The sequence below is a fragment of the Mytilus californianus genome, unplaced genomic scaffold (genome assembly GCF_021869535.1).
Source record: "Mytilus californianus isolate M0D057914Y unplaced genomic scaffold, xbMytCali1.0.p SCAF_2, whole genome shotgun sequence".
NCBI classification, from domain to species: domain Eukaryota; kingdom Metazoa; phylum Mollusca; class Bivalvia; order Mytilida; family Mytilidae; genus Mytilus; species Mytilus californianus.
Window position 1 is genome coordinate 70,397,459 of NW_026262668.1, and position 12,772 is coordinate 70,410,230.

At 32.5% G+C, this 12,772-nt stretch overlaps 1 protein-coding gene and 1 long non-coding RNA gene across 4 annotated transcripts in view; both read right to left on the minus strand.

Annotated features, from left to right (window-relative positions):
• LOC127728172 (uncharacterized) overlaps window positions 1-12,772 on the minus strand; it is a 183,495-nt gene that overhangs the window by 10,559 nt on the left and 160,164 nt on the right. The window lies entirely within an intron of this gene.
• The window catches only part of LOC127728058 (xenotropic and polytropic retrovirus receptor 1 homolog), a 32,223-nt gene continuing 28,069 nt past the window's right edge, over window positions 8,619-12,772 (minus strand). For 2 of the 3 annotated variants that reach the window (XM_052235245.1, XM_052235244.1), the window contains 2 exons: window positions 12,031-12,219; window positions 8,619-9,341 (listed from right to left, as the gene is read on the minus strand). In XM_052235245.1, coding sequence (XP_052091205.1) covers window positions 9,257-9,341; window positions 12,031-12,219 — 274 coding nt within the window. In that variant the 3' untranslated portion in view covers window positions 8,619-9,256. Of the gene's footprint in view, window positions 9,342-11,498; window positions 11,546-12,030; window positions 12,220-12,772 lie in introns of all 3 variants that reach the window. The other variant, XM_052235246.1, reaches the window with a different exon arrangement.

Sequence of the window (12,772 nt, forward strand, 5' to 3'; positions counted from 1 at the left end):
ATGTGACTCATATTTTTGTACTGTCTTGAATCAGTCATACTTTTTTATAAACATAATTGTTGCCAAGGACAGTATATCATGATCTTGACAGACGGTTATGTCTAGAAGGTCAATGCCAAAGATCATTTATATACATTATATATTTGAAGTGGTGTCCTATCTGGTGATCAAGTCAGAACTTCACACATTTGTTGTCTTTGTCCCATACTCTAAACATATAAAAAATTATCATATGACACAAGGGTGTGTTATTACTTTGAAAGGTCAAGATCATACATTCACTGAAATTGTATTTAAGGTAGCACAATACAAAGATTTTTTTACTTCCAATCTCCAACCTTTAAAATGATGTTACTTTCTTATGACTGCATACAAATTAATAAAAGAGGTATATATAGATAGATAAAAGATTAATCTTTTAAATGAATGCAATATTTTTGTTATGCAATCATTATGTAATCAATTATTATGCAATTAATGGCAAAATCTTGGTCAGTTCACTTGAATGAATTTAGCTCTGACATCTCTATAACTACACAAGAAATTTTAACGTTATCTTAATCAACACAGCAGGAGCTACAAAAGGGTGTCTCAAATTATCGCTATCGTATTCCATTCTCTCATAAATCTGTAATTAGTGTAAACATCCTTACCACATAAAAGTAGAGACCCTTTTGTAGATAATGGATCTAGGAACAACATATTATAAAATCAACCCTCCAGGGGTATCCATGAAGAAACTAATTTCAATTGAAAGTGGAAATTTCTTGTAAAATTTGTAGACACAGTTAAAATTATAATTAATTACATAATTGTTGTATAATACTAACATTGCATTAATTTGAAAGAGTAATCTGTTAGTTATCCATAAATACCACTTTTATAAATTTTCAAGCATTATAAAGAAAGTTACAGCATTTTAAAACTGGGGAGTTGGAGGTATAAAATCTTTGTATTGTGCTACCTTAAGTGCCATATATTTGTTTAGTCTGCTTGGATCTCACTAAAACTTCATTAATTATTGCCCATTATCAAAGCATGTAATATGACCTTTGCTAAATGCTATCTCTGAAAGATCAACTGAAAAGAACTGTGCATTGCTTGATAAAAAGTTAGTTCCGTATTTTTGTGCATTTTTAAAACAAACTGATCTACTGCACTAAAGATATCAGTAACCAGAAAACCTTCAGAAATAATGTCAATAAAGAGCACATGATATCTCCATCTTGTGCATATTGAATTGTTGCTAGAATAAAATGTAATATATTTGTTGGAATCTGATCGACGTTCACTTCTCAAATTGACATAAAATCTGAGGTCATAATATAGCAAGTTTCCGAAGCGACGGCCAATTCTTTTCCACTCAAATTGAATTTTTTCTGTACTTAAATCAACGCCCAATTCTTGGCTGAGACCTCAAGACTTAAAAAAAAATCTTCTGTGACAAATAAAATAAAGTTCATAAAAAAAATTGATCTCATAATTTTATCAAGGAGGTAAACAGGTAAGAATATCAATTTCAAAATGAATATGTATTTCATTTAATTCTTTGCTATTACAATAACATTTATACATGTTTGTTTTACTATGTTTTGTTTATTTTGTCACAAATCATATGATATCAGTTGATTTATATGACAGTAAAGTTTTGAATTGAATAACTATCATATTGTTGCTTTAGTTTGGGAATTTCAGTTCTTTTGCGATCAAAACTGTTTCTATGTCACAAGTTAGGAACCTTGTCAGTAGTTGTCAAAAGTCAGATCATATTTTTCTTAAATTTGGAGAATTGACTGTTAATATAAGATCATGATTGTTTCTGTTAGTGGTGGGATCATTTCATCTGTTTATGTTTGACTCAGAGGGTAAAAATCTGAAAGTCATAGAAACATATTTTATTTTTAATACTGCATAAGTCCAAATTATATACTTAAGGATTTTCCTTCATAAAACCAAAAAGTTATTTTGCATTAATCATTACTGTTGATGGCCTTTTGAAAACAGTTTTGCAACTTTAAGTTCTTAAGACATTTATTTTGTGGTAAAATGCTCAGAAATGGGAAATTTTATTCTTAAATACTTAAAAAATGAACATTAAAAAGACCTTAAAAATGCCAATGGCATGAAATAAATTTGGAGTAAATTAGCCCTACAGTAAATTTATTCACAAGAACAAATCTCTACGTTCACTTGATAAAATCCGAAGCAAAGGAACAGTGCTTTTTTTTTCTCCTGCATTTATAGTCACAATGAGGTCTCACACATGGATCAAAGCCCACACTTAATGCATGTTAGACAGACTCTAAACCACTTTGAGCAGATTTCTTTGCTAGATATTGATCATGCTACAGCTATGCATTTTACATATTTGTGGGGGAATATCATCAAATTGCACAAGACTACATATCCTTATTTTTTTATAAAGAATTTTTGAAAGAGTGGGGTCTGAGGTCAATTTTTATTTTCCCCACTCTGCATAAAATTTTAATACACCTTATCGCTATTTTTCCGCCGTAACTGGATATCACAAAAGTTCCCGTAAAATTTTGACGTCATAATAGAAAATATCTGACACCACAATGGAAAAGTGATTGTTGTATGACGTCAAAAGTTCAAGCGGGACAGATTTCCAAATAGCGATAAGGTGTATTGATTATTTCCTATAATTGTTCAGGCTAAATTCTCAAATGATCACCACCCATAAACTTATAAAAGACATGCCTTCTGACCCCAGGAAGGACAATGAAGACACTTTTGATATCTGTTCATCTTTTCTGGTTATTTTTTACCTGCCTTGCCAAAGGTGAAAGCAAGTCTAGTAACAGCTTGACTCCCTCTATCCATCCAAAAAACCTTAGGTAGAGAGTTTTCTTAACTACTATGAGGGAATGATTTAATATTTGGTCTGCAGCTTGATAGTGTTGAGTTGTAGTGAGTAAGCAAATTTTATATTCACTGTTTAGCCACTTCCTGTTTTCTAATAGTTTGAGATTTTGCAGCATTGATCATTGTACAGAATTAATGTACAAAGAAAATTTTGGTCAAAGTTTTTTTTTGCCTGTATGAAGGGAATGGTTTAATATTTAGTCTGCAGCTTGATAATGTTGAGTTGAAGCAAGTAAGCAATGTTTTACCTCTACCATGCAGCATCTTCCTGAATGCCAATATTTTGAAATTTTACAACACTCAGAAGGGGCATAACTCTAGAACGGTAACAGTGACGCCACCAAAATTCAAACTTGATCTGTGTTTTGTGTTAATAAGCATAGTGTATAAGTTTCATAACATTTGGTTGAGGCAAACTAAAGTTAGAGAACAGAAACCAATTTTGGGACATACCGACATACAAACGGACAAGGGTAAAACTTAATGCCCCCTCCGCTACGGTGGGGGCATAAAAATGTGTCCGATGACCCGGCCTGCCAAACAAGATGGCCACCATGGCTAAAAATAGAACATAGGGGTAAAATGTAGATTTTGGCTTATATCTCTGAAACCAAAGCATTTAGAGCAAATCCCATAAGGTCAAGATCTATCTGCCCTGAAATTTTCAGACGAATCAGACAACCCATTGTTGGGTTGCTGCCCCTAAATTGGTAATTTTAAGGAAATTTTGCAGTTTTTGGTTATTATCTTGAATATTATTATGGATAGAGATAAACTGTAAACAGCAATAATGTACAGCAAAGTAAGATCTACAAATAAGTCAAACATGACAAAAATTGTCAATTGACCCCTTAAGGAGTTATTGCCCTTTATAGTCAATTTTTTACAATTTTTTTGTAAATTTTTGTAATCTTTTACAAAAATCTACTCTGAAACTATTGAGACAAATTTAACCAAACTTGGCCACAATCATCATTAGGGTATCTAGTTTAATCAAAGAACATGATTGCTCTGAGGGATACAATTGCCATTGTTTTCATTGATATTAGTCATTATAAATCAAAGTTCAGGTGTGATTTTGATCCTACATACACCGTTTGGTGGTGCACCTGACAGCCGTAAGTAAAGATTATGCAACAGGTAACAGGTATTATGAGGATCGGGCCTGGAATGTCGTAATTTTCAATTGACACCATTGTCCTATATAAGTTAGATTTCGAGTGCAGTATGTCGATTGAGCATGCACGACAGTGTATAAGACAAAGATTGATAATGGTCTCCGAAATTTGGATATTTTCTCAAAAATTGGCATTTTCTGTGGAAAAACAAGTGTTTCAAAGACAAATTTAGGAAGAACAAGACACTAGATTTATACATGATATCACAAATATTTCCGACTTTGTATGGTTTCAGAGGATTTGGGGCTCAATGAAATCAGTCTCTTCCTTTAGTAGTATAGATTCCTTCTAACTGTTATCAATCCCACATACTTAAAGTGTCAAAAATATACATTTGTACAAGCACACAAAAGTCAATCGGTTCTTTCTTTGGGTTTAGGATTCATATGGCCCAAAATGTTAAAATCCTAGACGTCTCCCAAAATTGCACACATTTAAATGATGATGGCGGGCAAGATTGTAAATTCTATCATGAAAGAAAAGCTTTTTGGAAAACGGTATCTCAATTTAACAAAAAAAATCTAATGGATGAAACTAAACCCTGTTTTTTATGTTCTTCAACTTTCAACTTTGTATTTGATTCAACTTTCTTACTGTTTTGATTCATGTGCCACTGATGAGTTTTATGTAGCATTTCTAGTGTACCAAATTTTAAGTTCCATACATTTTTTGTACATGAGATTTTGCTTCTCATGCTTTTGTATCTTCTGTCAGTATGAAATAATCAACCTTTTTCTTCTGATGCATTTCTTGGTTATATTCATTTAATACATTAAACATGTTTAAAGAAATTTTGATGACTGAGATATAAATACTAGCTATTCATTGATGTCTTGTTAAAAAAAAAGCTATTCATCATGTTCATTGATGTCTAAATTACGTTGCCCCATTACAAATAACTGAGTACATTTTAATTTCTCAGTAAAATACTAAAAAAATTACATTAAAATTTGTTTTTTCCTTCAAATTGCTATGAAATTTGGAAAATTCAAATTAATGGAGTGATCGAAGTGATCGTAATATAAAGACTGGATTATTCGGGATGGCACTTCTTACTGCAAACAAAACATTCTTGTTCAAAACCATCATGCAGTTCAACACCACCGTAAATTGACTTCAAAATTTCAAAATGTTATATCGATTTCACCGTGAATCTTTTGAATATTTCGTCTGCATTCCATCGCTAAATTCTTCTGTTTAAACACGTGTGTACATTGAAAACACGTTTTGTGCTCCATTGCACATGTTTACAAACAATTTTAAACTCCTCCTTTTTTCGTGCCATACGTCAGGATACATTGATCCCATGATGCAGCATATTTTTAATTTCTGATTGACCGGTGTTAATGGAGTGATCGAAGTGATCGTAATATGACGACTGGATTATTCTGGTTACGGAATTCCCTCTCTGACGTGATTCTAAATATACAAAACCCTAAATATAAATACTGCTTAATTCTGATTTTCCGTATTGGAAAATAAACACAAATGAAAAAGGGAGATATCAAAACAGGAGGATTATGAGAAGAAATTTAACAGAATGTTGTTTAAAATCAATCTCTTGTTTGTTTTTACTTTTTATAACAGGACAATCTTAAGAATCTGAGTTGTTCCTATTAATGTAAAAAAACAACAGTTGACGTGAGAGTCTTGGAAGGGAGTCAATGGTAAAAGTCTACAGATTGCCTGACGGCACTCATATCCCAAACTAGAGGCTCTCAAGAGCCTGTGTCGCTCACCTGACTCTACTTTGTTTTAGAAATCATGTAAAGATAGATAAAAATCATAACAGATACCCAAATAATGATTGAGGCCAAATTTTGATTAATATTGGTCCCGTTATTTTATAAAATATCCTGGTGGCCATCTTGAACAGTAAATCGGCAACAAAGTAGCAACACTTGGTCAGCACTTCATAAGGAACATTCATGCCATGTTTGGTTTCATTCCATTTAGTGGTACTCTAAAAGAAGACATTTGTATATATTTCCCATAGGGTCCTATGTTAACTAAGCCCCCCCCCCCCCCCCCCCCCCCTAGAGGCCATCTTGGATGATGGATCGACTGCAAAGTAACAACACTTGGTCAGCAACTCATAAGGAACATTCATGCCATGTTTGGTTCAATTCCATTCAGTGGTTCTCTAAAAGAAGACAATTGTATGTATTTCCCATAGGGTCCTATGTTAAACTAAATCCCCCGCTTTCGGCCATCTTGGATGATGGATCGGCTGCAAAGTAACAACACTTGGTCAACATCACATAAGGAACATTCATGCCATGTTTGGTTCCATTCCATTTATTGGTTCTCTATAAGAAGACATTTTTATGTATTTCCCAAAGGGTCCTATGTAAAACTAAGTCCCCCGCTGGCGGCCATCTTGGATGATGGATCGGCTACAAAGTAACAACACTTGGTCAGCATCTCATAAGGAAGATTCATGTCATGTTTGGTTTCATTCCATTCAGTGGTTCTCTAAAAGAAGACATTTGTATGTATTTCCCATAGGTCCTTTGTTAAACTAAGTCCCCTGCTGTCGGCCATCTTGGATGATGGACCGACTGCAAAGTAACAACACTTGGTCAGCACCTCATAAGGAACATTCATGCCATGTTTGGTTTCATTCCATTCAGTGGTTCTCTAAGAGAAAACATTTGTATGTATTTCCCATAGGGTCCTATGTTAAACTAAGTCCCCCGCTGGCGGCCATCTTGGATGATGGATCGGCTACAAAGTAACAACACTTGGTCAGAACCTCATAAGGAACATTCATGCCATGTTTGGTTTCATTCCATTCAGTGGTTCTCTAAAAGAAGACATTTGTATGTATTTCCCATAGGGTCCTATGTTAAACTAAGTCCCCCGCTGGCGGCCATCTTGGATGATGGACCGACTGCAAAGTAACAACACTTGGTCAGCAACTCATAAGGAACATTCATGCCATGTTTGGTTCCATTCCATTCAGTAGTTCTCTAAAAGAAGACATTTTTATGTATTTCCCATAGGGTCCTATGTTAAACTAAGTCCCCCGCTGGCAGCCATCTTGGATGATGGATCAGCTACAAAGTAACAACACTTGGTCAGCACCTCATAAGGAACATTCATGCCATGTTTGGTTTCATTCCATTCAGTGGTTCTCTAAAAGAAGACATTTGTATGTATTTCCCATAGGGTCCTATGTTAAACTAAGTTCCCCGATGGCGGCCATCTTGGATGATGGATCGGCTACAAAGTAACAACACATGGTCAGCACCTCATAAGGAACATTCATGCCATGTTTGGTTTTATTCCATTCAGTGGTTCTCTAAAAGAAGTCATTTGTATGCATTTCCCATAGGGTCCTATGTTAAACTAAGTCCCCCGCTGGCGGCCATCTTGGATGATGGATCGGCTACAAAGTAACAACACTTGGTGAGCACCTCATAAGGAACATTCATGCCATGTTTGGTTTCATTCCATTCAGTGGTTCTCTAAAAGAAGTCATTTGTATGCATTTCCCATAGGGTCCTATGTTAAACTAAGTCCCCCGCTGGCGGCCATCTTGGATGATGGATCGGCTACAAAGTAACAACACTTGGTCAGCACCTCATAAGGAAGATTCATGCCATGTTTGGTTTCATTCCATTCAGTGGTTCTCTAGAAGAAGTTCAAAATGTAAAAAGTTAACGCCGACGACGGACAACGCTGGACGACGGACGACGGACGCCAAGTGATGAGAAAAGCTCACTTGGCCCTTCGGGCCAGGTGAGCTAAAAATGTGTCCGATGACCACGCCTGCCAACCAAGATGGTAGGCATGGCTAAAAATTGGACATAGGGGTAATATGCAAGTTTTGTCTATTATTTTGAACTGTTATAAATAGAGAAAATCTGAAAGGAGCAAAAAAGTTCAGAATTATGAGCTCTACCAATTGTCCATATACGTCAAAACTGTTAGACAAATTCTTATAGAAGTTATTGCCCATAAATGACAAATTTTACCATTTTTTTTTCATCTTGACTTTATAATCATGTTAACTATGATATTTAGAGAGAAACATGTTTTTTTTCTGTTATGCCTTATATGATTTAAATTATAATAGATGAATAAATACTTAAAAAATTATCAGAAAGGCAAGATCCATTAAAAAGTAAAATTTTGCCGATATAGTTAGTAGACTGTCACTCTTCATAGGAGTGATTGCCCTTAAATGAGGATTTTTTTTACCCTCTTTTGTGTTTTGAGCAAAAAGTAAAGAAGATAGAGAGAAACTAAACAGACTAAAAGAGCAGTAATACAAGATCAACAAAATAGAGATTTTCGTCATGAAGTCTATTCTCGTCTATACAATGTTGAAGAGTGTCCTTTGTTTGATATTATATGCACATAGACCAAGGTGAGCGACACAGGCTCTTTTGAGCTTCTAGTTATTTTTACAGGTCATACAATATGTAAATCCATCTTAGCTGGAGGACATACATAAGTTAAGGATAATTTTTAAAACAGACTAAACACTGATATAAAGCCAGAACTTCTAGACCTATCCTGGTACAATTGTTAATGAATACACACAAAAACAAATTATCTGTTTATACAAAACAAATATTTACAAACATTTACATAACATGATTAATAAGCACCAAAGTGAATCGTAAATATCAGGAAATTTAAATATCTTTTTAAAAAATGACTTGAAATTTGTAAAAACACATATTACCAAACGAAATTTGACCTATTATTTAAAATAAGTCAGAATTACATATTTACATATAAAACTGTTTTTATGCTCTGTGTTAATGAATCAGTATTAAATAGAGCCAAAATTGCATTACCTATTTGACATCATGACTGTAAACCAACATATCATTTCTAGCGATTTATGTTTTTTGTTTGTAGAAAATGATGTGGATATATAAAGTCTGAAGATCTTCTCTATTATGAATACACAAACAAAGTTAGAAAATCCTGAATATAAATCACCGCTAAATAAGCTAAAAGGTCTGAAAGTGAAAGTAAGTTGGTTTACAGTATATGATTTATACCAACATAGGTACACATTATACAGGTTAAAGCTTTAGATTTAGATCAAAAAAATGTTCATACTTTAAAAACATTATCTAGTACACAGATGTAACAGCGTAATTGTTCCTGTTGTAAGGGACATAAGTTTTTAAGAAATCTATTCCTATATAATGTCCCTGAGGCACATCATGTCAAACACCTTTGAATTTCATCGGTAGAGTCTTCAGCTTAGTTTGATTATCTTCATCAATCCAGCCTTTTTCTTTCTTGTTTGATCTTAAATTAGAAAAAATAAAGATTGCTTAACATAAAATTCTATCTTGAGTTAATGGAATGCATATAGACATTTATCTTAATATCGATGATACTGATAAGACATATATAATAATAAAATAAATAATAAAATGTTTCATTTATATATAATACACAAAACAGATGAAATAATATCTAAAAAGACAAATATTACAATGAATATCGGATTCAAATATTAGACTTGATTTAAAACTGATTAATTAACAACCCTCTAGAGAAAACTCTTTGAGGCAATCCTGAAACTTAAAAGTATATTTAGTATGTGTTGTGTAGGCAAAAACAGTGACTTCTAGTCTAGCAGTCTACAAGCCTACTTCGAACAATAAAAGAAGTGTACCAAGGGAAACCGGAAGGTGGTCGTTAGGGTACTTTGATATAATTGATGTTGGAATTCATATTTCAATAAAACGAATAATTCAGCCATTATATTCCGCTGCTCTATGATGGCTACATTAACAACTGAATGCCTAGTCAATGAAAAATCGTCAATCAAATATTCATAAGCTTGGAATTTACTCATTTAAGTTAGCTGTCAGATGATTGGCCTTTTCCTTCAAAGTGCACCAATCAAAATTCTGGACTCATGACATTTTTTAATGTATAGAGCCTCAGAATTCAAGAACCTGCAATTAGGTGAGATGAATTACAGGGAGGGAATGAATAATTTGTGTTAATTTCAATGGGTAGCTATATATATAGGTTGTATATATTTTGTCTGATAACACCACCTAATATAATGGACATTTAAAAAGTAAGAAAATCAAATTTGAAACATTTACCTACAAGAAACAAGATAAAATATCAGAAGTATTTATAGCTTATCTGCCATGTCATAAACTGTCAAAATTTGATTATTTAATAAAAGAGCAGTTAACCATTAAAGTTGAGGCTGAGATAACTTAATTTTTTTTTTAAATCATCTATTACTTTTTCATAGAAAGAAAAAAACTGTTCCCCTCATGAAGAACTACACTTAGACCTCCAACACTTATCTTGATTATAAAATGAATGATTTGTTATTATCAAATGTCCATTTTATGACTTTTGCCATAATGTAAGGAATTTTAAAGTGAAAGAAATGTCATACTATTTTTCATCATTACTGAATAAGATTTTCAAGTGATGATCTCCTCCTGAAATAAAGATACAAAATACTGTTTAAAACCAACCAATCAGATCTCTTCATTCCATCATTTGAAATCATAACAAATGAGTTAAAGACTTACAGATAGTACAATTATAGCAGGTCAGTTTATAGCATAAACCATCAATTTATAATTCTTATATAATTTGCCTATAACATATTCTTATAATATTAACTTTTTTTATATTACCTTTTGTAAACTAGGATGATGATAAGACCAAGTCTATTTCACTGTGATTAAGGGGTTCCAAGAAAGTTGAAATGGAGAGAAGAATAACGAGTGATTACATGAAAATTATAAGGATTAAACATTTTTTTCTAGAGGTTATTGATGTGTAAACTGGGCAGCTGACTCACAAACTTTACATAAAAGTCTAAAATGACCAGTTGTCCATGCAATTTTTTGTTGTTTTTGTCTTTTCATCCTTTTTTGGCCAATGTGTTATCTGTAACAAAGACTTATGGTTTCTACTTATACATACTACTACTAGGGGATGTTTAACAACCTTGACTACCCATGAGGGTCTCGCAAGGTCGGTAGTATCTTTTTTTCAACGTTATAAAGTTCTAGACAAAATATCAAATCATCGCTTAATAAAGAAGATGAGAAACATGGTAACAAAAGTCATAGACATACAAGGTGATTGCAGTATTTCTCCCATTCAGTGAATGAGGGTATAATGTATTCATGCTCCTAGTATAACAAAATAATGAACTGCCAGTGACAAGTTTAAATGTCGCACTAAAAATTCTAAATATTTTCCCCAATTGAAAAATAAAAAAAAATGCAGAAAGAGAGTTAACTTTTTTCTTAATTCTAGAATTCTAGATTAATAATTATATTTTCTTTTAACTACCAGGGGTTATAGTAATATACAATGCTAAAATAGGAATAAACATGCAAAAATATTAAACCTGCCACCCTTATAATTTTCAATTCTCCACTAGCTCTAAGAAAATGAAATAAATATACAAACCGTGGTACATATTTATAGTCTTTACAAAAAGCAGCCTTTAAGCAATTCTAGAGAGATAGAAAGATACAATATACAAAGAAAATATATATACTCATACCTGCTTTGGAAATCGGTTTGACAAGAACACATATATATATATGAGGGTCTGGATGGAGTTTACACAATAGAGAATAATTGGCCAAAAAAATAAAGAATAGAGAAAAATGAGCCAAAAAATTAAGAAAAGAGAATAATGGACAAAAGAATAAATTGTTCAAATTTGTTTATGAATACAGAAATGAAGAAACCTTTAATGCTTTGTACTGTTAATCTTTTAGGTGGAAATCCTTTCAATCAATTCAAAAATGAAAAATAGCCATTAAATTAAAATGTATATTGTCACAAAATACAATACATAATACTGAAAAAAAATACATATTCTTATTTTATTTAATATGTTTCCCAGTTAATGACAGTCTCTAATATAAGTCAAGCTTGTATAATATATTTCCACTATTTTTCTACTAAATTATCTTGAGTTTGTAATACTTACTTTGCACCTAATAACCTTCTTCTTTCACTAGTTCTTGGATAATCTCCATCTTCATCGTCCATCATCTCCTCGAGCTGGTTCTGATCATTAGAATCTATTGGTGCTATAGATATATCTCTTACAGCTCGGAACTGTCCACAATTGTTCAAATGTTCATTTTCAAGACGGAAAAAATTCCATACAAATCGTCTAAAGTACAAATTATCAAACATTAGAGTTAATTAAATATATATATATATAGATTATTTATAAGAAAAATTGTAATACAGTGAAGTCAGAGAGTAACTAACTACAGAATGATAGACATTTTTTTCTAATTGTGAATACTGGTATGTCATGATTAAATGCCATGTCCAGCTTCCACTATTTTCACACTGATCTCATAGTTATCCTGACTATGCACTAATAAAATTAGCCACTGTATACAAAGCAAACAACATCTGATAATTTAATTCAAAGCAGAGATAGTCTGTAAAACATCAACTTATTAAGATTAATATTATGATTCAGAAAAATTTGTTGTGGTATCACTTTATAATAGAATGTTTTAAATTACTTTTGTGTTAACATGCAATTCATTTCTTCATATTCTTACATGTGATCTGCATAAAATATCATTGTAATAAATTTATGGCTGAAATAATGCTTGATTTCATTTCTGATTCTGCATATATTAAAAAAGTGCTGTTCAAGAATTAAATGCATAGGGGCCATGGGGGACACTTTTTTAGACCGCAACCAC